The sequence below is a fragment of the Phyllopteryx taeniolatus genome, chromosome 14, assembly GCF_024500385.1.
Source record: "Phyllopteryx taeniolatus isolate TA_2022b chromosome 14, UOR_Ptae_1.2, whole genome shotgun sequence".
NCBI classification, from domain to species: domain Eukaryota; kingdom Metazoa; phylum Chordata; class Actinopteri; order Syngnathiformes; family Syngnathidae; genus Phyllopteryx; species Phyllopteryx taeniolatus.
In genome coordinates this window covers 22965628-22991628 of record NC_084515.1, presented here as the reverse complement: position 1 = coordinate 22991628, position 26001 = coordinate 22965628, and the positions used below count along the sequence as shown (strand labels likewise).

At 40.8% G+C, this 26001-nt stretch overlaps 1 protein-coding gene across 2 annotated transcripts in view; it reads right to left on the bottom strand.

The window, feature by feature from the left end:
- rnf220a (ring finger protein 220a) overlaps positions 1-26001 on the bottom strand; it is a 168743-nt gene that overhangs the window by 36361 nt on the left and 106381 nt on the right. Inside the window, exons 3-7 of one of the 2 annotated variants that reach the window (XM_061797289.1) lie at positions 21351-21480; positions 16495-16546; positions 12125-12220; positions 7322-7364; positions 4886-5010 (exon numbers count right to left, since the gene is read on the bottom strand). In XM_061797289.1, coding sequence (XP_061653273.1) covers positions 4886-5010; positions 7322-7364; positions 12125-12220; positions 16495-16546; positions 21351-21480 — 446 coding nt within the window. Of the gene's footprint in view, positions 1-4885; positions 5011-7321; positions 7365-7522; positions 7786-12124; positions 12221-16494; positions 16547-21350; positions 21481-26001 lie in introns of those variants that run through there. The other variant, XM_061797288.1, reaches the window with a different exon arrangement.

The window sequence follows — 26001 nt, the reverse complement described above, 5'->3', positions numbered from 1 at the left end:
ATAATGATGCAAAACATATTGCCAAGGAAACTCTCAATTGGTTTCAAAGGAGAAGATAAAAGCTCCTAGAATGGCCCAGCCAATCACCTGACTTGAATCCAATCAAAGATCTATGGAAAGAACTGAAACTCACGGTCCATAAAAGAAGCCCACAGAACCTTCAAGATTTGAAGACTGCTTGTGTGGAGCAATGGGCCAAAATCACACCAGAGCGATTAGTTTCTCCATATAGGAGGCTTCTTGAAGCTGTCATTGCAAACAAAGGCTTTTGTACAAAGTATTAAATAAATACCAGTTGGCGTGTTCAATAATTTTTCACTATTATTATTATTACACAACTTAATTTCTGATCTTGTTTGTGCTACTTTATTTGTATGTATGGATTACTGAGATTTTCAGGTCAATAGCACCTTTGGAAGTATATTTAGTGAGAAAAATGGTGACGTGTTAAATACTTATTTCAGCCGCTGTGTGTGTGTGTGTGTGTGTGCACGTGCACACACACACACACAACGGTTGGGGCCATAATACGTGTATACACACACACACACAGCCACAGATGAGGCCTGTAATTTTCATCATTGGTACAGTTGGTACAGAAAGTATTCAAACTCCCTTAAATTTTTCACTCTTTTTATATTGCAGCCATTTGCTAAAACTATTTAACTTCATTTGTTCCCTCAATGTACACACAGCACCCCATATTGACATAGAAAAAAGGAATTGTTGAATTTTTTGCAGTTTTATGAAAAAAGCAAAACTGAAGTATCACACAGCCATGAGTATTGCGACCCTTTGCTGTGACATTCATATTTAACTCAGGTGCTGTCCATTTCTTCTGATCATCCTTGAGATGGTTCTACACCTTCATTGGAGTCCAGCTGTGTTTGATGATACTAATTGGACTTGATTAGGAAAGCCACACAACTGTCTGTATAAGTCCTTACGCCTCACAGTGCATGTCAGAGCAAATGAGAATCATGAGGTCAAAGGAACTGCCTGAAGAGACAATTTTCTGGATTTTTCCCCCCCGCATTTTGTCTCTCATAGGTGAGGTATTACTATGATGAAAATTACAGGCCTCTCTCATCTTTTTAAGTGGGAGAACTTGCACAATTGGTGGCTGACTAAATACGTTTTTGCCCCACTGTTTAAGAAAACTGGTGTTTGCTTTAATTGTGTTTAGTTAGTGGTGTGGTTGGGTGAGTTGCGTAGATAGGAACATTTGATGGATTTATAACCTTTTTTTCTTCATAGTTCCTTTATGTTCAGTCTGTCTCCTCTCTGTCTCTCTCTTTTGGAACGATTACAGTACAAGGGCCTTTTGGCCCGTAGTCCGTTGGCTGACAGAATTTGAACCCAGGTCCTCAGAACTGTGACGCAGATGTGCTAACTAGTCGTCCACCGTGCCGCCCGTCATTGTGACATAGTTTCAACAATTAATATTCTAGTATCTTTCCACTTCATGGTTGCTAGCATCGGAGGTCAGTAGAGTAGCCAAATATTGTCCTCAAATATGAGCAGTTACCTCTGAAAAATATTACTCAAGTAACAAGTAGTCCTCCAAACAAATCTGAGTAAGAATTAAAAAAGTACTAAGTAAAAAAAAAACTACTCAAGTACTGAGTAACTGATGAGTAAGTTCTAATTTATTTATTTTAAATCGGAGCATGAACGTCAAATAAAATATAAAGATATTGCTTAACAATAACACTAAAAGGTCAGAGGACAAAGACTTGAAACTTTTTCTTGATAACTCTAGAACCCCTTTACAAACGACCACTGCCATTTCAAAGTGATTATATAGCAGATATACAGCAGTTAAATTGATAAATGTGATGCAGAATGCGCCTTCTGCTTTTTGCATCCAGTGCCTTACAGTCTTCGTCTCTTTCCGGCGCTGTGAAGTCACACAAGCCAAACATCCTGTTCATTCGGCGTTGTGTGCTAGGGTTAGTCCTTGTATATTTGTTGTCATATGATTTAACAATGTCACGATGGTTTATTGTGGCATTTGGTTGTACAAATGGTACAGGCAGCGGCAAAATTATTCTTTTTTTCGGGTTGACAAGTGGATAGGGAAAGTCAACAGACAACAAGAAACGCGGTCAGCTATGGGTGCCTAGCAAGCATTCCAAACTGTGCTGATCACTTCGAACTGGCGTGTTTTGAGAAAGACTTAGCAGAAAGCATTGGATACAGAGGTAGAGGCGGAAACCAGCTGCGGTGCCAACTATTTTTCCTACGGCCATCGGGACCTCAATCACCAGCAAGAGAACTAAATCTCGCAACCGCCACAGTGCAGCAACGAAGCGGCGCAGACAAGACCTACGACTCTATTATGGTTACTGAAACATATATGAATATATAATACGTATAGTCGTGCTAAAAAATATTGGCACCCCTAGGTTGCCATGCTTTTGACATTCCGTCACATCGAGCCACTCTCTTTTTCTATTGTACAGGTGCTACTTGGCTGCTCGTCGTCATCACTGTTCCAACCTCCTGATTGGCTCAAACGTACGCTTTCGCGATGACAAGTTCAGTTGGGTGTTCCTGTACGTCGAAATCCTCTTCCTCCACATATTCCAACACGTTGCTCTCCGTTGTGTATACTGTGTAGCGCGCTATGTTTGTCAATTGCAACGTCACTTCGGGTAGCCCTTGCGGTAGATAAAGTAACCACACCCCGGTGTCTTGAGCTTCGGGTATGTTTGGGGAGGACTCAATATGCGTCATACAAAACAAATTGTTAGCTGAACTATGGTTGAAAACTTGCTGGAAGTTATGTGCATGTATTACATAACATATAAACAATGCAAATATGAATTTTAACTGACCCCATAACATCCGAAGCATAGGCCGGACAAAGTGAGGAGCAACGAGGAGAACTTTTCCGATCGTGTACACATTATGCCAATGAAAAATATTGCGACACATTGCCTATTCTATTTTGGAGCTTTTGGATGATCAAAGGCTGACTTTGAGCTAGTCAGTTACAAAGAGTGGAGCCACGCTATGAAGTCACGTAGGACACAACTCCTTTCAACTCTGCATCGCCATGCTTTTCCGGGTGAACGTACTGCCCCAAGTTTAAACGCAATGGTAGACAGGATGGGCACATACGATGGCTGCGCTCTCAGGGCGAGTTAACTAAAACAATGGCTCGTGCGGTTGCTAGCTTCTCCCAAATGATCCGTTTTTTGTTTTATTTTACATTCCTCAGTATTATATTTGTTAGCCTTCCACAAACAAAAGCGCAAAACCATCTTAAATACCGAAGTTCAGAATATTTGGTGTGCAAAAACACTGCGACGACAAGCCCTAAACAGCCCTCACAAGCTGTCTCGGTTCACTGTCTCTAATCAAGTGGGAAAAAATTAATGGAAAACAACAGCTTGCAACTTGAAATCCCCACGAAAGGAGGAAAAGAAAAAGATCATGTGTTGATGTAGTTTGCTCTTCTTAAAGACTTTAGTAAGATGTCAATGATTGTGGGGTCTCGTAGTTTCAACCAAAGAATGAGTGGGCTCTAGTGATCCAACATTAATAGCTATGAAGGCTCCGCATTAGACGATCAGTCTACATTGCACTCGGGTATTGACAAGGATGAATATGTTTTAATGACACGACTCAATTTGTTCGGCGCAATTTTTGGCATAAAGATCAACAGACCAGAAGGGGGTGTCAGTCCTTAAAACCTGAAGTGCGTGGCATAACACCTGTTGATTCGTTATTAAGATTACCACATAGCCCTAATAAAAATTATATGAAAACATTAAAAAAAAAAACCTATTAGACAGCCATCGTGCCATATAACCTTATAGTGTTAATATTGTTATTTTGATATGTGGGGGGCAGCCTGTATTGGGTTAGCTCTGTTGCTATGCTGACATAGCATCTGAGCATTCATTGTGTCTCACTCCCCAGGCATGACTAATCAATTCACACCCATTCGTCTAAGTCAACAACAAAAATTAGTTGACGCAAACATTTCTGTGATCTCACTTAGGACCAATCAGAGCAAAGCTGTGTTCAATATTTAACTTAAGAAAAACAGTGATCAGAGCAAAGCTTATTTACATACAGAATAATAATGAGAAATCTGGCCATTTAAATTCCCAGGTGTAAAAGGCCAACTAGAATAGCTTGAAAAAGGGCATCTTGGGCATTTCCAACCCAAATGATTTTGCAAACCCGATAAAAGGACATCAAAGATTATGAAAAATACTTTCAAAAAATTGATGGCATGGGACACCTTTAACTGAACACAAGGGAATTGGTGCACTGCCAATTATGGGTGCAGCCACCTGTTCATACAAAAACAGTTGCCTCTTAGTAATAGGGAAGAGATACAGAATTTTGTTGATTTGAAGAGGTCAGCACAACACTTATACACATTATGATTCATATGTATGGCTCGCAGTACAGTGTTGAGAGGTGCACTGTTTGGAAATGAGGATGTGTTAGTCAGTCTGTCTACAAATAAGTTAATTATTGAGAGGTAAGGTACAGAGTGGTGACCATTACACTACTGAAGAGGTCTACAGGATTGGGTTGTTTGTTATACAAGAGCAGCATGCCAATGGTTAAGATGCACAAACATCATCAGGGATACAGCCCAGAGAGAGAAACATGTTCAATCTATTTCTAAGAGGGTTACTGAATTCCCTTTAAACGGAACTGACTTATCCCCACATGACATGTATGCAAGTTCACCAATTCGGAATTAGGAGGTTGATGAGTACAGAAACCACAAGGGGCTACTTGGTCGATGCTTGCACTAATGTAGAGAAGTGAGTGGACAGCTTCGACAGGAAGTCAAGGAGGTGACAGGCTGTCCAACTGGTAGTTAGGCGGGGCTCAGGGGCCTAGATTTTACTACCTGGATGAGGCATTGTTCCACATGTCTACTCATCTCCTCCTCGCTCCCAGCCAATGGGGCACTGCACAGCGGACATACCTGGCCCCCATCCTCAGGCTTCCTCCTCTTCATCTTCCCTATACGGGCTAGAAAAAAGAAAAAAGACACAGGCCATAAAATCAGTTTTGTTCAACACACAAAGCCAACACTCCTGAAGTCACAGGCAGAAAGATTTAACAACTATTGTGTACATGCTCCTCTTTTTAGTCCTTCTCAAGCTAAATGTTCCCCTTCGGGGAGAAATTATATCAATAGGACAAGACAAATTTTTCTACCCCCTCCCCACAGTTAATTAGAAATTTAACAGAGCAGAACAGCCGTCATTGCGCCAGAAGACGTTTTTCCTTAACTGTAAATGGCATACAGGGACAATTTTCAGCGAGCTGAGAAAAAAAAAAAAAAGGGGCCAAAAGAGACCACAGCGAGGGCGATCAGAGTCAGGGAGGGGGTGAGACGTTAAAAGGCAATATGCCATTACTGCAGGGGAGGAAAAGTGAGGATGGGAGGAAAAAGAACGTGATGCTAATTGCAGGGAACGTTGTTAAATAGAGAAGGGAAAAGGCTGCTAATTACGTCCAGCAAGGATCTGTGCCCTTCCTCCTAGCTATTAGGCCTAACCAGAGAATGATTCCTCGTTCCACATGAAGGCAGAGGGAAGGTAATGGAGGGTGATACTTAAATCTTCGTGCAATTGTCAGGGACTTTAAAATAGAATTACTTTAGAAAAAATTCAACTATTAAGACCATACTCTTTCAAAAGTAGTCAAGTATTTAAAACCTATTTTCTGACAAAGGAGACAGCTACGCCCTGGTAAAGAAATCAACTGCATCAAACACTTCTTAGCCAAACAAAATGAGAGCCAACACAAAATCAGCCTTTAAAAAAAAAAACTAAAATTATTATTCTAATTATTATTATTTCGTTCGTCGGCATTCATAATTAACAGAAATGATCCGTAGGGCAAACGTTATGTTCGTAAAATAGACCAACGTTAATCTCACTGATTTGCATTATGTTAATTTCACCTTCTCTCGGGCCCTACGATGTGGCATCTTCGACAGAGAAAAAGCCCGTGTTACAATGTACGGGTTCTCGCCTTGCATTTCACTATGGAATGCTCCCACAGCCATTTCTGTCTTTTTCCCCCCCTCTTCTCTACGTGACGTCGCATCGCATCTTCCTGCTCCTTCAACCGAATAACTTCACATCCGTGTTCTACTTCCCACGCGTTAGCGCGTCGTGTCATGTACGCCCCTGCGCACTTCAGTCTTCGCGACAGTCTCAGAGGAAAAACTGTGATTTGCAGTTTTGCTTTTCAGTATGTTTTTTGAGGCGCAAAATGCAAATTGTAATGAGCAAACTGCGATGCGAAACCGCTTAATTCGAGCCTTGACATTTTTTAATGGTTATGTGTGCGCACATATGCGGCCAAATTTTGAAGCGACCTCCACAAAGCTTAGAGTTTTCACTAAACCAGCCCAGTGGTCAAACTCAAGAGTTTGCCGTCTTGTTGTTGCATTTCTACACTGTATGTCCTTTCTGGAAAAAAAAAAAATGTCTGTATCCAAAATAGTCAAATTGGAAAGCACTATCGACACCTACAAAACATTTAGTTATATGGTAAACATACTGTTAAATTGATAATTATGAAGTCAGAATTTAATAATAGCCGTGTGATGATGTCATAGAATATAGAAAAACAAAGCAAAGATGAAAGCGTGACGTTGTGTGGAACACCGGGGATCCTTGTTCTCAGCTTTGCTTGATATGTTTTTGGAACCGTATTTGCACATGAGGACATGCTTTAATAAAAAGCATCAACACATCATCGGGCTGGATTTACACTGCAAGCAAATCTGATATCCTCCCATCGGAATTATGCCTCTTCCAAATTGTGGATAAACATCTGCAGTGTACGCGACAAAAGTGTAAATTGACACTTTAAATATACTCAATCAATTTGTGCCTGAAGTCATCGAAATGCTCCCATCTGTAAATTTCAAACGTATAAACAAATTTCAAAATGTTTTATTCATTATTGTTCACTTCGGTACTTGCTGGTGTTAACACATGTAATTTGGGCATATGCACATGCTAGTTGTTTAATGTGTTCAGTCAATGTAAACAGTGATCGATCAGTTGAAATGTGCATAATAAATTGGAGATGGGCATAAATTCAAAATTTAGCACTTGGTCCTACAGTGTAAATCCAGCCTAGAATCCAGGTGACATTATATTTAATCACCTGTCATTCAGTCATCCTTAATTTAAAAAAAAAAAATAAAAAAAGAGTGCGGTTCAAAATTGGAGAAAATGGTTCATCCAAGAAAATATACAAACAATAAAGGCGGTTTTATTAACCGTCAGTCAATGGTTGAAAGGGTATGCGTACGTACCATTCAGCCGTGTTTGTCTGTTTGCGCGAACTCGTAAAAATGTCTGCAAGCAGAGGAAATAATACAACGGAAAAACACATTAGATTACCAGGAAACATTTGAATGAATCAGCAAGTCGATATGTGGCTCATTGAAGTCAGATTGCTATGGATACACAACGCTTGAGCGCTAAATTCAAGATAGAGCAAGTCTAAAACCTACTTCTTGCTTGTTTTCCACCTCCTCCATTCCAACCGGGCTCCGCTCAACAGCTCTTAGCACAGCCGCTAAAACTTACTGCGGGAACCCGGACGTGGCTGTTTTCCAATTCCGCACATATGAGCCAACATCATGCGGGGTCTATATTTTAAATCGGATGGGAAAGGATTGAAACTGGCGCCCGTTTTGCCTACTGAAAGGCACGCAAGACGCCATGTTAGCTTGTTGTGATCACGTGACATCCGCAAACGGAAGTGTGGAGGGTAAACGGTTGCTATGTATTTTAGCCGCTAGAGGGAGGCAAAGGGTTTGATTCGTGACCAACTCAGTCCAGTGCCTACCAGGCTCAGCTATTTTCCCACCTTGGGCAGCTACTTTAACAATTAAACATATAACAAGTTTAATACATTAACACATTTCAATATTGCCTTTATACTTGGTGATAGCAGATGTGCTCTTGCCTTCAATGTGTTTCTTACTGTCTTTCTAATTTTTTTGGTTTTCACTGTAGACATAAAGGTGTTTGAGAATTATTTGGAACTAATTACTAACTAACAAAGCCTTCAGTTCTGCTGTGTATGTCTCATTAGGATCACAGAGTCAGGTTTTATATATATATATATATATATAAAATTAACCAAAAGTTGTGATTAGCCACAATTAATTCATAATTTATCAAGGGTGATAATTACGTTTTTCACTCAGGGCTCGGTAACTTTGAATGTTTTGTTTTTTTCCTTAGTAAATGAAATCATTTTAAACAGCATTTGAAGTTAACTTGGGTTATATTGCTCTGATATTTAACTTTGTTTAATGGTCTTAAAAATTTAAGTCGGGGTACTATGCAAAAATATAAAAACTTGAGAAGGGGGCCAATACGGAAAGTTGTCAGACCCCCTTAAATTTTTCACTCTTTGTTATATTGCAGCCATTTTTTTTAAATCATTGAAGTTCATTTTTCCCTCATTAATGGACACAAGACACCCCATATTGACAGAAAAAAGCTTAATTGTTGAATTTTTTGCAGATTTATTAAAAAAGAAAAACTGAAATATCACACAACCATAAGTATTCAGCCCCTTTGCTATAACACTCATATTTAACTCGGGTGCTGTCCATTTCTTCTGATCATCCTTGAGATGGTTCTACACCTTCATTGGAGTCCAGATGTGTTTGATTATAGTGATGGGACTTGATTAGGAAAGCCACACCCCTGTCTATAGAAGACCTTACAGCTCACGGTGCACGTCAGAGCAAATGAGAATCATGAGGTCAAATGAACTGCCTGAAGAGCTCGGAGACAGAATTGTGGCAAGGCACAGATTTGGCCAAGGGTACAAAAACATTTCTGGTGCACTTAAGGTTCCTAAGAGCACAGTGGCCTCCATAATCGTGAAATGGAAGATGTTTGGGACGACCAGAACCCTTCCAAGAGCTGGCCGTCCGGCCAAACTGAGCAATCGGGGGAGAAGAGGCTTGGTGAGAGAGATAAAGAAGAACCCAAAGATCTCTACGGCTGAGCTCCACCGATGCAGTCGGGAGATGGGAGAAAGTTCTAGAAAGTTAACTATCGCTGCAGGCCTCCACCAGTCGGGGTTTTATGGCAGAGTGGCCCGACAGAAGCCTCTCCTCAGTGCAAGACACATGCAAGCCCGCATGGTGTTTGCTAAAAAACACCTGAAGGACTCCAAGATGATGAGAAATATGATTCTCTGGTCTGATGAGACCAAGATAGAACTTTTTGGCCTTAATTCTAAGCGGTATGTGTGGAGAAACCCAGGCACTGCTCATCACCTGTCCAATATGGTCCAGACAGTGAAGCATGGTGGTGGCAGCATCATGCTGTGGGGGTGTTTTTCAGCTGCAGGGACAGGGAGGCTGGTTGCAATCGAAGAAAAGATGAATGCGGCCAAGTACAGGGATATCCTGGATGAAAACCTTCTCCAGGTCCCCTGCTGGACCCCCTGCAGTTTGCCTACCAAGCGAACAGATCTGCAGATGATGCAGTCAACATGGGACTGCACTTCATCCTAGAACACCTCGACAGTGCAGGGACCTACGCGAGGATCCTGTTCGTGGACTTCAGCTCAGCGTTCAACACCATCATCCCTGAACTCCTTTCATCCAAGCTTCTCCAGCTCAGCGTCTCACCTGCCATCTGCCAGTGGATTTACAGCTTTCTGACGGCCAGGACACAGCAGGTCAGGCTGGGGGAGGCCACCTCATCCACACGCAGCATCAGCACTGGGGCGCCCCAAGGTTGTGTCCTCTCTCCGCTGCTCTTCTCTCTCTACACGAACGACTGCACCTCAGCGAACCCGACTGTCAAACTCCTGAAGTTTGCAGATGACACCACTGTCATCGGCCTCATCCTCTCGGTCCCTCCCCACCCCGGTCACCAGCTCTTCCAGCTCCTTCCCTCAGGTAGGCGCTACCGATCAATGCAAACTAGAACTAGTAGACATTCCAACAGCTTCTTCCCTCTAGCAATCAACTTCTTAAACAGCTAACCTATAATTCCATTACAACAAGCTGGCAATTTTTTGACTTGAGTTCGTTGTCACATTTCTGTGGGGCCAATTATGTATTACTCGTGCACTCGCTGTAGATGTCTCGCCATGCTGCACTATTTGCATATACTGGCCACTCATGCCAGAGTAGCATCTGCTCCATTTGCACACAGATTGAGGAGTATCCGTAACATTTGCACAACCATTGTCCCAGATTATCGCACTACTTGTCACTTTAAACCGCATACACTCCTTGAAGTCTCAGCGCCCTTTGCACAATGGTCATTGCACCGGACTATTGCGATATTAGTCATTCGAACTGCTCTAAGTGCTAGAGGACTCTGCATCTTTTTGCACAATTGTTTTTTGTCAATGTCTTTATGTCTCCAAAGTGTTCTGTAAATTGACTGTCTGTTGTACTAGAGCGGCTCCAACTACCGGAGACAAATTCCTTGTGTGTTTTGGACATACTTGGCAAATAAAGATGATTGTGATTCTGATTCTGATTCCAGAGTGCTCAGAACTTCAGACTGGGCCGAAGGTTCACCTTAAAAAAAAAAACAATGACCCTAAGCACACAGCTCAAATACCAAAGAGTGGCTTCAGAACAACTCCGTGACTGTTCTTGAATGGCCCAGCCAGAGCCCTGACTTAAACCCAATTGAGCATCTCTGGAAAGACCTGAAAATGGCTGCCCACCAACGTTCACCATCCAACCTGACAGAACTGGAGGGGATCTGCAAGGAGGAATGGCAGATGATCCCCAAATCCAGGTGTGAAAAACTTGTTGCAAGTCAAAACTTGTTGCATCATTCCCAAAAAGACTCATGGCTGTATTAGCTCAAAAGGGGGCTACTAAATACTGAGCAAAGGGTCTGAATGATAAGTGATATTTCAGTTTTTCTTTTTTAATAAATCTGCAAAATTTTCAACAATTCCATTTTTTTCTGTCAATATGGGGTGCTGTGTGTACATTAATGTGCCAAAACAATGAACTTAAATGATTTTAGCAAATGGCTGCAACAAAACAAAGAGTGAAAAATTTAACGGGGGTCTGTATACTTTCTGTACCCACTCTATATAATGGTTAAGATGTCACTGTCCTCTTCATTGCTGTTGGGGGCAAAATATGCACCTCAGGTCTCCTGAAATTCAATGCCAAAGGTCTGAAAGTCCAAACTATGTGCTGACTAAAGCACAGCCTCAGTCATGGGCTGGATGTCCTCTCTCTGACACTGCAACAGTAGGCAGGAGCTCAGACCATGAGACCATCGGACCGTCATCCATCAACAACAACTGGCAACCTCCTCCTCTGAGACGTCCACCATCACTTTAGGCTTCAGGAGAGGCTGACTCTTACTACTATTATGAAACATTTACTGAATGGTAGTGGACTGGTCTGTTTTTTTTTTTTTTTTTTTTTTTTTTTTTTTTTGAGAGGATGGTGTGCTGAGGCAGACTGACAGCGAGAGAGAAAGAATGTGCCACTATGCTTCATTTTCACGGTGTCCATTGACTTTATCATTTGTATAATATAAGGTGATTTCAGCAGTTTCACTTAATGAGAAAATCTACTTTATAGCTACAGTATAAGGCCTTTATGAGCTGTGTCATCGAGAACGTATGGATGTAACGTCTGCGGGGACTTAATAGTTCTTATTTTATGGTGTAAGAGGGGAATCCCACTTGAACTCAAGAGAGATCATGGCCTGTAAAATAAACCGAACAAACTTTGATACATACAAAAGATCAAACTAGTCAGGGTGAAAATAAAAGATAACATTTTCAAGTCGGCAATTATGACCAAAATATGACATTGTTCATGTGTATAAAACATGGTGTGTATGTAGTGCTGTATATACATGAATGAAAAAATATGACAACATTGGGTGAATGCCAAGGTAAAATTCCTCATTCAATAAATGTTTACATTGTAAGTTTCTCCTTATAAAGTATACAGTGTACATATATAGACTCTGAAAGTTATACAATTGTCACTTTCTTTTGTGACATCTCGCTGGTTAATGCACCTCATCAACAACCTGTAGTACAGTAACATGCACGGTTTGTGCGTGTTTGTTCGCGTGTGTGTGACCTGGTATCGGTCCGAGTGGTGGGCGTCATCAGACGACAACGGCGAGACCACGGGCGACTCTCCCTCACGCTTGATGTGCACTGATAACAGCATCGACTAGAAAGGGAGAGAGAGTCAAAGAAAAATCGAACGTTTTCTCTCAGATGATTTTGCTGTATTGTCGGCATAAACAACAATGCACAGTGCACTTGCAAATATTCAGTAAATATCTCAAAAGTTTCACAGGAAGCATTATTTATCATTGTGAAAAAACTAATCACCACAATGTTAAAGTAATAGTAGTTTGTGGACATTTGCATTGTTTTGAATATATTTAGTTATGTCTTATTTCCCTGTCTCTTTTTCAAGTCTAGTCAACTCGTTACCTTTTCGTGTGCAACATGTTTTCTTGAGCCCTGTTCCTTGTGTCAACTTATCGGCTCCCTCCGGTCACTTGTGTATTGTCCAGGTGTGCCTCGTTGTCTCCTCACTCTGTATTTAGTTCCCTGTTTTTTATTCAGTCTGTGTCAGTTCATTGTTGCTGTTGCTTTCGTCTTATGTCTTGTCAAGTTTCCCTGTAGTTTGTGTTAGTGACTGTTTTGTTTCCCCATGAAACTTGTGTTTTGACTTTGCTCATTGTTTGCTTCCATGTGCTTTGTTTGCATTTTGTTTTTTGAAAATAAATCATCTCTGCATTTAGGTCTAACCGTTTACCAGGAACATCACCAAAAGTTAAACTGCTAAGACTGTTGATCTACATTTCAATGTCTGCTCGATAGCACGTTTGATTTCACAAAGAAAATGTTATAATGAATCTCAATTTTTTTTATATTGTTATATTGTTTTTTTTTATTTATAGCACATCACGAGAACACCAGACAGAGATAAGTAGGCCCACTATTGTTTTCCAGGTCTGTATTCTGGTGCCCTGACAGTTTTCTACATCAAAACAGCAAGGAAGACGCATTTTTAAACAATTTCAGAGTAGTCCTTCATTAAAATAGGACTACTGAATTTTTGCCCTTGCAGAATTTCAAGAGTATTTTTACCTCAGATGCTGGGAACAACGTGTCATTGATAATGATTGTAATCTGCCTGCCTCTGTCTATAAAACGCCTTTCACTGATGAGAGTTCATGTTTATGGGATGTTAAGAGGAGTCAAGGAAGGAGGAGAGCTTGAAGGAAGAAGATGAAGGTATAACTGGGGAGGGTTAAACATAAAAAAAAGCTGCCGTATAAATGTCGGACACAGGACATTCATGAATCCGCCTTCAACGCACACGCACACACACACACACACACACACACACACACACACACACACACACACACACACACGCACACGCACACGCACACACACACACACACACACACAAAATGATATCCTGTCATGAACCACTCTATGACAAAGATAATCCACAGAATTACTCAAGGAGGAAATAAAAAAGTGTAAAAATTATGTCAAGAAAAGACCAATGATCTCAATTTTTTAGCAGTAGGTGTGCTTCTGTTTTCATGTGTGCCTTTCTGTCTATGAAATATTTGTATTTACCGTCATCTCCTATTAATCAAGTGGAAAGGGGCAGAGCAGAGGCTTAAGTGCTCGACAGCAGTAATCTATTAATAATATGTGAGAAATGACCAACCTGCAGAGCTGCTGGCTGCAGTAAATTGGATATTATGCATGGCACTTATATGCCTCTGTGTGTATATGTGCAAAGTCCTATTATATGTTTTAGTCAGGTTTTAAAAGGTCAGGAATCGTTTACCTTGGGAGCTCTGAAAATGTGCTGTAGTTTTATAATGGGAGTATGATATTTAACAAAATTGTACTAAAGGAGGATCTTGCAATGAAATGTGGGTCTAAATACCAACAAATTAAATCAACATGCATCATTGCATATTATTACATACCCAAAAAGTAGGCTACTGTATAATTCCGTGATTACGCTTGACAAAAATCAATGAGTATTTTGGCCAAGATTTTTTTTGCCACTGCTTCGTTGCCCTGGTGGTGTGTTTGGGATCATTGTCATGCTGATAGACCCAGCCACGTTTTATCTGATGGAACGAGGTTTTCACTGAAAATCTCACGATACATGGACCCATTCATTCTTTCCTTTACATTGATCAGTCATCCTGGTCCCTTTGCAGAAAAACAGCCCCAAAGCATGATGTTTCCACCCCCATGCTTCACAGTTGGTATAGTGTTCTTTGGCTGCAACTCACCATTCTTTCTCCTCCAAACACAACAAGTTTTTACCAAAAAGTTTTGGTTTCATCTGACCATATGACATTCTCCTAACCCTCTTATGGATCATCCAAATGCTCTCTCACAAACTTCAGACGGGCCTGGACATCTACTGTCTTAAGAAGGGGGACACTGCAGGATTTGAGTCCCTGGCGGCATAGTGTGTTACTGATGGTAGCCTTTGTTACTTTTGGTCCCAGCTGTCTGCAGGTCATTCACTAGGTCCCCCCGTGTGGTTCCGGGATTTTTGCTCACCATTCTTCTGATCATTTTGAACCACGGGGTGAGATCTTGGGTGGAGCCACAGATCAAGGGAGATTATCAGTGGTCTTCTCTGTCTTCCATTTCATTTTCTAATAATTGCTCCCACAGTTGATTTCTTCACACCAAGCTGCTTACCTATTACAGATTCAGTCTACCCATCCTGGTGCAGGTCTACAATTTTGTTTCTGGTGTCCCTTGACAGCTCTTTGGTCTTGGCCATAGTGGAGTTTGGAGTGTGACTGTTTGAGGTTGTGGACAGGTGTCTTTTATGCTGATAGCGAGTTCAAACAGCTGCCATTAATACAGGTAACGAGTGGAGGACAGCGGATCCTCTCAAAGAAGACGTTACAGGCCTGTGAGAGCCAAAAATCTTTCTTATTTGTAGGTGACCAAATACTTATTTTCCACTATAATTTGCTAATAAATTCTTTAAAAATCAGACAATTGGATTTTGTTTTTCTCATTTTGTCTCTCATGGGATAGGTATACCTATGATGAAAATTACAGGCCTCTCTTATCTTTTTAAGTTGGAGAACTTACACAATTGGTGGCTGACTATATATATATTTTTTGCCCCACTGTACATGTTTTTTTTTCATCCATTCATATTTGGCAGGCTTTAATAAATTATTTTGGGGCCTCTTTGGTAGGTTAATGCCTGTATACTTGTTTAATATTTGTTTAAGTTAAATTTTTGCTTGTAGAGTCCATCCATCCATTTTCTGAGCCGCTTCTCCTCACTAGGGTCGCGGGCGTGCTGGAGCCTATCCCAGCTGTCATCGGGCAGGAGGCGGGGTACACCCTGAACTGGTTGCCAGCCAATCGCAGGGCACATAGAAACTAACAACCATTCGCACTCACAGTCATGCCTACGGGCAATTTAGAGTCTCCAATTAATGCATGTTTTTGGGATGTGGGAGGAAACCGGAGTGCCCGGAGAAAACCCACGCAGGCACGGGGAGAACATGCAAACTCCACACAGGCGGGGACGGGGATTGAACCCCGCACCTCAGAACTGTGAGGCTGACGCTCTAACCAGTCGGCCACCGTGCCGCCGCTTGTAGAGTCTGAGTCTGTTTTATTTATTTTGTTTTATTTATGTAATATATTTTATTTATTGTTCTATATTACAATGCCAATGTTCAATGTTCTTTAGAATTTAAATGTAATTGTTGTTAAAAAGGATGTACTTGAATTATTATGCTTTATAATATAATTATATCAGTGGAATTAAAAAAAACAAGCAACGATACTATCATTTATCGTGTTAGTTTTTGGGCAAATATATCATCCTACAAAAATTGCTTTTGTGGCAGGCTGAAAGATTTTTTTTTTGAGAGAGAGCAAGAACAATGAATAACACAAAAATATTGAACAAATTATACCCATGAAAATCTGAAATACAGAGGGGCCTGGACATGTACTGGCTTATGCAGGCTTACAATATATGCATATATATATATATATATATATGTGTTATTCAGCAGGATAGTTTCTGGTTCATGAGGATGAGAAATGAATGACATTTGCATCGTACATCAAGGGTCGGAAGCTATAGAGTCCTATCCAAAGGGAAACCTTATTTCCCATTTGTTATTGAACACAGAACATTTGAATTGATGTGTTCATGTATTTCTATTTATACATACAGTTGTATAATAAAAATCAAAATGACAATATATCAAAATACGACAACCGTTTATTTTGTCTCGTGTCATCAAATGTGGATGTATTGCGTTTTGCATTTTGTTTGCAGAATTTTCCTTCTAATCTCTAATGGTCTATTGGTGTCAGTCTGCACTACCTTTTTCCTTTTGTCAAAATGTCTCAATTGTGTTGTGTAAAAAAAAAAAAAAAAAGGTACACTGATCTCACCTTGGGGGTTCCTGGAGTGACTGCTCCATGTTTGGGTGAAGGGATCTTACTGCTGTTGGAGAAAGAAGACAAAATATATTTCCATTCAGTGACGCTGCATGTGTAATTAACGGTTGAATCTCAACTTACATTTTTGCTAGCCTTTATCCCTGAGCTCATTATAATAAAAAAAACAAAACAAAAAAAACCAACAGTACAGTATACATAGCAAAGCATGTTCTGCATTCATTCAGACCGTTTCCACTCTCACCTCTTGGAATGTCATTTGTATATACATGTTTTGTGTGCATCTTTGCACATAGTGTGTGTGTGTGTGTGTGTGAGTGTGCACGGTTTGTTTCTGTGTATGAGTCGTGTGTATGACAGCCTCACCTCCGCCACCAAAGAGAATAAACATGGGTGACATAGTCAAGCTGCCGTGAAATGCCGGGAAATCAGCCAACACTCCTCGCTCTACTTTTTTCTCTGTTTCTGCCACCTCTCTCCTCCCTCTTTCTCAATTTCATTCATTACCAGGAACCTCTGCAGAGGCATCAACTATAACAGCCACCTCTACCTGCTTGTTGACGGTGTCAAACAGCGACAAGCGATGGAGGGGGGAGACAAGGGATGAAGAGGGGACAGTGGTTGAATGCCTGCTAGGATAGGAGAAAATTGCCACAATGAGCGAGGGGGGACTGAGGGAGAGATTAAAGTATAGGGAAAAGGTGGGGGAAAGAAAGGGTGTCGAGATGAAATGTAAGGACAAAGAATAAGGGAGAAAACCAGGCAATGTAAAAAGAGAGAGACTAAGCAGAGGAAAAGATGAAAGATGACAGAAAAGAAGGGCGAAAGACACAGAGAAGGCAGAGTTTCCGGCGCTTCCTCTCTTGCGGCTGCACGCATGGGTTTGCCCAGTTCTATGAATTTTTGATGGCTGAGGGTTAGGGGCCTGGAAAATTCTGACTGCTCGCCATGTTAAAATAAGGAGAGGAGTGTGGAAATGAGCAAAACACCAAAGTGAAACAAACACACGGACTGACAGCAGGATAAGGGCGAAAAGAATGAAAGATGGGAGAAAAAGATAGATAACGTGCAGGGGTAATGAGATGTGGTGTATATGTAAAAATATGGTGGTGCTTAAAATACAGTAACGAATTTGAACACCACCATGTCTTACAATGCATTAAAATCATGTAGGTGGCCAGTTTTGTTTGAAATATCAACTACTATGTTTAGATACGGCACGGTGAACGATTGGTTAGAGCATCTGCCTCACAGTTCTGAGGTCCGGGGTTCAATCCCCGGCCCCGCCTGTGTGGAGTTTGCATGTTCTCCCCGTGCCTGTGTGGGTTTTTTTTCCAGGCACTCCGGTTTACTCCCACATCCCAAAAACATGCAAGACTCTAAATTGCCCGTAGGTGTGATTGTGAGTGTGATTGGTTGTTTGTTTATATGTGCCCTGCGATTGGCTGGCAACCAGTTCAGGGTGTATCCCGACTCCTGCCCGATGATAGCTGGGATAGGCTCCAGGACTCCCGCGACCCTTGTGAGGATAAGCGGCTCAGAGAATGGATAGATGGATGGATGTGGAGATACCTAAACAAGTACATGAACCCCACCTCATAGTCTAATTACCATGAATATTCATTCAGAATTTTTAAAACTGGTGAGACAAGTGAGATATCAATGGTGAAATGGTCTGTGGTTTTCAATGTATTTTCTCAAATATTAAAAACCACAAGAAACTGTTAATAATTTGAAAATGGATCTGTTTACATCTATGTTAATTAAACATTTTCTCAGGGAATACTGATGAGTGAAGTATGTACCTTTTCTAATTGTGCTTCACACTATTCTGTATTCTGGTATAGTCATATACAGTAAAGGAACATTTGAGCTAGGACACAAAAATGTGAATAAAATTGGCGTAATTTTCTCTCCCTGGTGTCATGTGAGTCGTTATTGTTCTGTTGTGTTATTGTAAGGTCTCAGGGCAGCAGGTACGTTAAATTTGTTGTTACTGCTCTCACACACTCATACTTGTCACTGGAAGTTTAAAAAAAGGAACCTCATGGCAAGCAACTCTGTGAGCATCTGAAATAAGAATTGTTGCTTCTCATAAAGATGGACTACCAGGCTATAAGAGGATTGCTAACATCCTAAAACTGGGCCGCAGCTCAGTGGCCAAGACCTTAACACGACAAGTTCCACTCAGAACAGGGCTCGCCATAGTCTACCAAAGAAGTTTTGTGCAGATGCTAAGTATCATATCCAGAGGTGTACTTTGGAAGACAAATGCTTGAGTGCTGCCAGCATTGCTGCAGTGTTTGAAGAGGTTGGGTAATGGTCTGGGACTGCATGAATGCTGCAGGGACTTGAGAGCTACAGTTCATCAAGGAAACCATGATTGACAAACATGACCCCAAACACACCTCCAAGGTGACCACTGCCTTCCTTAAGAAGCTGAAGGTAAAGGTGATGGACTGGCAAAGCATGTCTCCAGACCTAAAACATCTGTAAGGAAGACTCAAAAGGAGGGTGGAGGATCACAAACTTTGAAATCGATGAGTTGTAAATCGATGACATGTAAAGCTCCAAATAAATAACTAGCAATTCCAGCACACAGTGGGTAAACTTCGCCGCACTTGACTAAAACGGAGTTTGACATGTCAACACAGAATGCGGAAGTGGTGCGTGCTGTCTGGATGCACTTTAGCAACATGCTGCCTCTCACAGGTTAGTCAGGGTACTATGCCAGACTTGTGGTTTGGGGGATGAGACTGGAATGTTGGCAGAGATATCGTCATGTGTGTGGTGTGCTGTATTTGGCAATCTTGAGTAGATCTCACACAATAAGTGCAGTAAGAACACAGACTGATTGCTTTTTACCATTCCGAGGCATCTACTGGCAAAGTGTGGCAGGCTCTAGTAAAAGCGAATTGATCATGAAAGAAGAGGAGGAAGGTGATGAGTACCGGGGATGCGTAGAAGGCGGAATATGTAGATTACTTTGCCCCCTTGAGTCACCTGAGGTGTATAGGGCATGAAAGATTTCCATTTTCGTGTCCATAGATGAGAAGCTGCGGACCATGAAGAAGCAAAAGACCTCTGTCACAGGAGACGATGTGCAATCTAACCCGTGTGACGTACACAGATAGACGCACAGAAAAGAAAACTGTCATATTCAACACCTACACACAGACACACACACACACACACACACACACCTTAGTTTCCATAAACACAACTATTTCATTCCACAAGCTCAGGTCTTCATTAAAGGAAAATTTACAACAAATTGGAACAAATTCCTACCGTCACTTTTAATGTGGGCTGCAACCATGCAGAGAGACAGAGACAAAGAGTGTGCAAGAAATGTAATATCAGGCGAGATTTGTGCTAAGTGACACACACACATGCGGGAAGGTTTTTTTCTGTTGTGTTTATATATATATATATATATATTGTATACTTCAAATTTTTGTCTCATCTCATGTCCTCCAATCATTTTTGCAATCATTTTATCTCCCAAACATTGTAGTCACATAAATTGTATTGGTGCAATCACTAGAATAATTTTGGAGGATCAGATAATAGCAGTTACTTATCCAACAATGTTTGCAGAGTCCATTGCTAGAATCAATGGTCAGTTTTTAATGACAAAGAAGAGTCATTTCACAAAAAGTTTATTATTGCGGGTGCACAAGTAGTTTGCAGTGGTGTAGAATGGCACTGCATCATACTGAGAGCTGTGCCTAATACTATGGTTACTACTCAGATGCTTGGGAAAAGCATATTATCGTTTAGTAAGACGTCATGCACCGCTGAAAAGGTACAACAGCGATAATAACAAATATTGCTACCTTGTAATCAAAATATACCATTATCAAAAAGATAAAGGTAACGCTATGAATGAAAATGCTATAGTCATATTACACTGCACTGTCAGTGACTAATAATGGTAATGATAACCCATCCATCCATCCATTTTCTGAGCCGCTTCTCCTCACTAGGGTCGCGGGCGTGCTGGAGCCTATCCCAGCTATCATCGGGCAGGAGGCGGGGTACACCCTGAACTGGTTGCCAGCCAATCGCAGGGCACATACAAGCAAACAACATTCGCACTCACATTCACACCTACGGGCAATTTAGAGTCCCCAATTAATGCATGTTTATTTTGGGATCTGTGAGGAAACCGGAGTGCCCGGAGAAAACCCACGCAGGCACGGGGAGAACACGCAAACTCCACACAGGCGGGACCGGGGATTGAACCCCGCTCCTCAGAACTGTGAGGCTGACGCTCTAACCAGTCGCCACCGTGCCGCCGGTAATGATAACATTTTTGAAAAAGTTACCTAAAAAGAAAACGGTAATGGGCTACCACAATTTGATGGTGTTCAAATTTAGAATTTGTAAGGCACACTTTGCAGCCACAATCTCGTAAACTGCATGTAAATCAATACATCCTTGTTCGATGTGAGCGTCATGGCGGTAACCTGGTACAGTTAGGCCCTGAGGCAATTACAAGTTGATGTTTTCGGGAGCTGGTGTAAAGATGACAGAGACAAGTCAGGAATAAAGATGGATAGAGGCATTGGAGTGGGAAAAGGATGGATGGAAAGGATCTCAGAACACAGAAAGATGGAAAATAATCCAGCGGAGAGAAGAGGAGCGAAATTAGCAAGATTGGCATGTAGTCATGACATGTAGGGTATGTATGTACATGTATGGATTGTTTATCTGCACTCGCGGTCAATACATTTATTAAGCACTGTACTTTAAAATCATCTTTCAGCTAAACGTTGACATAAGCCTTAGCTTGTGTGTATAGTTGTGAGTATGATTGCAACATACACGGAGGGTTCAACTCCTACCTAAGGCACATGTTGGCTAGCCTTTCTATCTCTGTTTCCATGTGTTCTTGTAGCTCGCCGGGCCTGAGCAGCACTTGGCAGATGGGGCAGATTGGAGCTTGGCTGTCATACAGTGACATTTTCTTCTTACCTGGAGACAACAAAGAAAATTTGAGTTAAAAACTAGTGGTATTAATGCAGTTTAGAGAAATAGAGCCAGGGACAAAAACAATTGTAAAATGTATCTTTCATCTTCAGGAGGTCATGACATCCACAGGCCCAGTGGGCAGCCTATGGCAACGCTACATGCCTCTGGTGTCATAAATGTTTTGACCTTCCAAGCCTCAGTAATTAGGACTGAAATCACACAAACATCACATCAAAGGCTGGTAATACATCTTGAGGCACAGAGTACAGAAGAACTAGGATCTTGTAACATGAAGCAATTTTGCTCTTACTCTTAAACATTTTCACCTGTGGTACAATTCAGCTCGATTCGTACCTTACTGTCCTTTGCTGTCCAGACTAATCTACGTGTAAACCAGATGGATGTAGGAACTGCATTTCTAAATGGACACCTGGAAGAAGAAATCTACATGGAGCAACCAGAAGGATACAACAAACCAGGTCAGGAACATCTAGTGTGCAAACTGAAGAAGTTAATATATGGACTGAAACAGTCTCCTCGCTGTTGGAGTAAGGCTTTCACCGAGGTTATGGAGAATATTGGTTTCTGACAGAGCACATCAGACCCATGTGTGTTTGTGCATCCTTCTACCAATATACTCACTATTTCTCCTCTGGACGTGTCCAAACCATCAAAGTCTGCTCTCTCTAACTTTGTCTCCAAAACATCGAACCTTGGTTGTTCCTCTGATGAGCTCATTTCTAATTTTAACATATTGCTTTGAAAGTACCATATTTTGATTGTTTTAATGTGACCCTCATTTCTTTTCTTTTTCTTCTACAAAAACTGAGAAGTAAATGATGATTTCCTTTCCTGATTTTGTGGGTTTTATGAGGTGGAAGCCCAAATTATGTAAAAATAAAACTTGAACTTGAAATTGTATAGAAATTGTGGGCCCTGAATCTATAATCTATGAAAGTTTAAGTTTTTGAATGGAATTATGGAAATAAATCAACTTTTCCATGATATTCAAATATTTTGGAAAGGGTCTGTGTACACGAGCCTTCATATGTCGAGGGACAAACGTCGTATTTGTCCACCGATCCAGTTCGGCCGCCATTATTCTTTACATGCGCGAGGTGCGTTCAGTGACACTCCATAAATGGGAGCGACTGTGTTCTTTGTTCGGAAAATAATCATTTGTTACAGAATGCTCTAGTTAAAACATTCTATGATCACACTGTGAAAATATGTCATTTATTTAGTTTTGTAATATAAGACGAGATAAAATATTCTGTTAATACAGTCAGCCAGAGCTGCTCGGACTGCAGTTATCAATGTCCTTTCACCGTCGTTCCTCTCATACTGTGTTGGGTGTATGTGTTTGCATATAAAAATTGTTTTGATCAGAATGCTTTCGTTAAAACACTATGATCACACTGTTATAATATGGATTTTTGTTTTGTTTTATAATTTAAGACTACATCAAATATTTCTTTAATATAGTCAGCCAGAGGCTAGAAATGCAAAGTTATTGTCCTTTCATCATCGTTTCTGTCAAACTGTGTTGCATGTTTTTGTCTGCACATTAAGGACAAAAGTCCTATTTTTGTTTTAATTCCTCATTTAAGAAAGACCATTCAAGCAACTAGTTTTTCCTCGTGTTTTTGAGATTATAAATTGAAAGCTGCAACTGGAAACTCGTGTGGACTGAATGGGTGGCGACAAGGGGGGAATGAAACGCCAGTATTTTGAGGATAATCGCTTGTCAGCAACATGCAGTATTGAAGAAAAAAATTTATTTTTGGAAAAGTGAACTTAGTTCAAAATTTAGAATTTTTGAGATGAACTGTTTCATTTTTGGATAAGTGTACTGAAGTTTGAACTACTTTGTATAGAAAATGAACTTTCCCAACACTGTGCATGGATTTGTTTATGACAAAGGGGACAAGTACAGTACGCAACCTTATAGCAACCATTATGTTACTTAGAGGTGCTTTTTCCTCAGTGTAGTCATTGTGTAGCATATGACCAGTATACTACCATCTGATGATCTGTAAGTGGCAAAACTCTTAGGTGAAAAACATGGAAAATGTAGCCAAAGAGGAATCAGAGTAAAATGGGTCAAAGGAGGGTCTTGAAGTCAGATCAAGGAAATATTTGTTGTTGTTTTCTCACAAGGTTTCTTCATTTTTGTTTGAACAAATTGAACATGTCCAAAACTTGTCGTAGTACGAAGAATGTCTCATTCCTAATAAGCTAGTCTACATTTTTATTTAAATTGTGTGCCCTGAATCTATAATCTATTAAAGTTAAACTTTTTGAATGGAATTATGGAAATAAAAAAAACTTTTCCATGATATAAATTTTTTTGTGAAAGGGTCCGTACAAGGGCAGCGTTGTCCAACAGTTGATATGTTGATATTTTTACCAAGCCACGACTAATAAGACAAAAGTCAGACTAATATGCTTACTGTTTACAATTCAGTATGTTATTAAAAGTAAGTACGGTTAGAAAAGGAGTAAGTAAAAACTTTTACAGGTTTGAACGATCAATTCATAATATTGACATTATTTGTGATGTGCAGCGCTGTTATTAGTTATGGAAATGACTAAAGTGGTGCAATGCCAGTGTTAAGTGGGAGTGTTGTAAGACAGTAATTTGACAGTGTGTTGATAAGGTGTTATACTCCCTCCGACTGACTATTTTCGTATGTGTTCAATCATCTGAACAAAAAACACGTTCCCAACAATAGGTTCACTTCTTCTTCCCAGATGTGCATGTATACTGGCCTCCCAGGCATCCTCCCGCACTATCGGATTGAACATGTTACTTTCGAAAATTCTTTTTTCTTTCCTTATCTATGCCTCTTGCATATCATTTATAGTTTATGTTCAAACGTGTTGAATCCCCCTTCTTTTTGTCCCATAATCACAATATATTCCTGTTTTCCACTCCCTTGTTTGGCTATTTTTCACCACACACTCACTGTCTTCCTGCCTCCTTATTGTTTTGACAAGATAATTTGAGTCACGCTGAAGCTGTCGCTTTTCGGCACGGCAAACAAACAAAGAATGATCCAAACCTTTTCTGCAGCTGATAGGGCTCCCCCCCCACAAACAAACACGCCTACGGCAACACGCACTGGACATACTGTATAAACAGCCTATGTTTATGTTGTCTACGCTACATTTTTGCTTTGATTTCCTTTCAGACATTCTCCTGTGATGTGTAAAGTTTCAATCAGCAACACCAGGATCATATCGAAAGCAGTACAAAGTCACTGACTTGACTTTTCATGCTATTGCTGTAGTCTGTTTAAAAAAAAACACAAGATCAGCAAACAGGTCTAAAACATCACCTTTTATCATCAAAATCTGTTTTCAATCTTTAATATGGAGCCATCTTCCCGCCCCCTTTATTTCTTGTTTCTGTATACTTCTCGTGATATCTTTTCTCTTCCTTTTCCCCCTTTTCCCTATCTCTGTCAAATATTCCCTGAGGGATGTGAATGATTGTAGGAGGCAATGGACAGATAAATCCAGGGGAGGAGACGAAGATGGGTGGAGAGGGTATGTGTGGGGGAAGCTGGGGGGGGGGGGGGGGGGTGTTGATGTCGCACACTAGTCTTGTCAGTGGCTTAAAGATGATTAATGTTGGAACAGAACACATGTGGACACACCCACCTCCTTCCCACATGTCATACTGTGCACCGCAAAGTCCAAAAACTGGCCGCGTTTAATCGTGGGGCGCACAGGACCACCAAGGAACAAGTGGCTGGACAGAGAGAGAAATGAAGATGAGGAAGGGGAGGAAGATGAGAAGTGATGAGGATGGAAGGAGGAGAAGACCGGGACAATAACACGGAAATAGGCCTGACAGGACTTTTTAGCGTAGAGATTCCTCAGAATGCCAAATGCCGACTGGTGCAAGCAAAGAAGGGATGGCTGAACGCATGGATGGAGGAGAGCGGCGAGGATGTGCACACGTCTCTGACAGCTATGATTGAGAGCAGGCCGGATTCCCCCTAATGTACACAGATGGATTGGCTCATCTTTCTTTTATTTCAATTGTCTCTCTATCACCCCGTCTTGAACCTCTGTATATTCCCCACTGCCTCCAGTTCACACTTTCCCAATTTCATCTTTTTGTTTCTACTCTCTTTATCTGACCTCTAATCTTTCTTTCATCTCTTGCCACTTGTTCATCTGTCCTCTGGATTTCATCTCTGTCAGATGGTCCGGAAACTCCTTGAATTGTGTTCACTTAGTAGAACAGAATGTCATACAACAAATGCACCCCTAATAAGACTATAGGATACACATTATATATTGTGTTGTTGGGTAACATCGTGTACATCTGTCAGTCAACTTCATATGTAATAATGTAAACTTTTATAACACGTAGATAGTCGATTTCATTTCTAATTTAACATCTTCATAAATAATACATGATCTCTGTCAGAAACTCTGATGAATGAAACATGAGTCACAATCAAATAAAATAAGATTTTTAAAAGCCAGAAACACACGAACACAATTGTA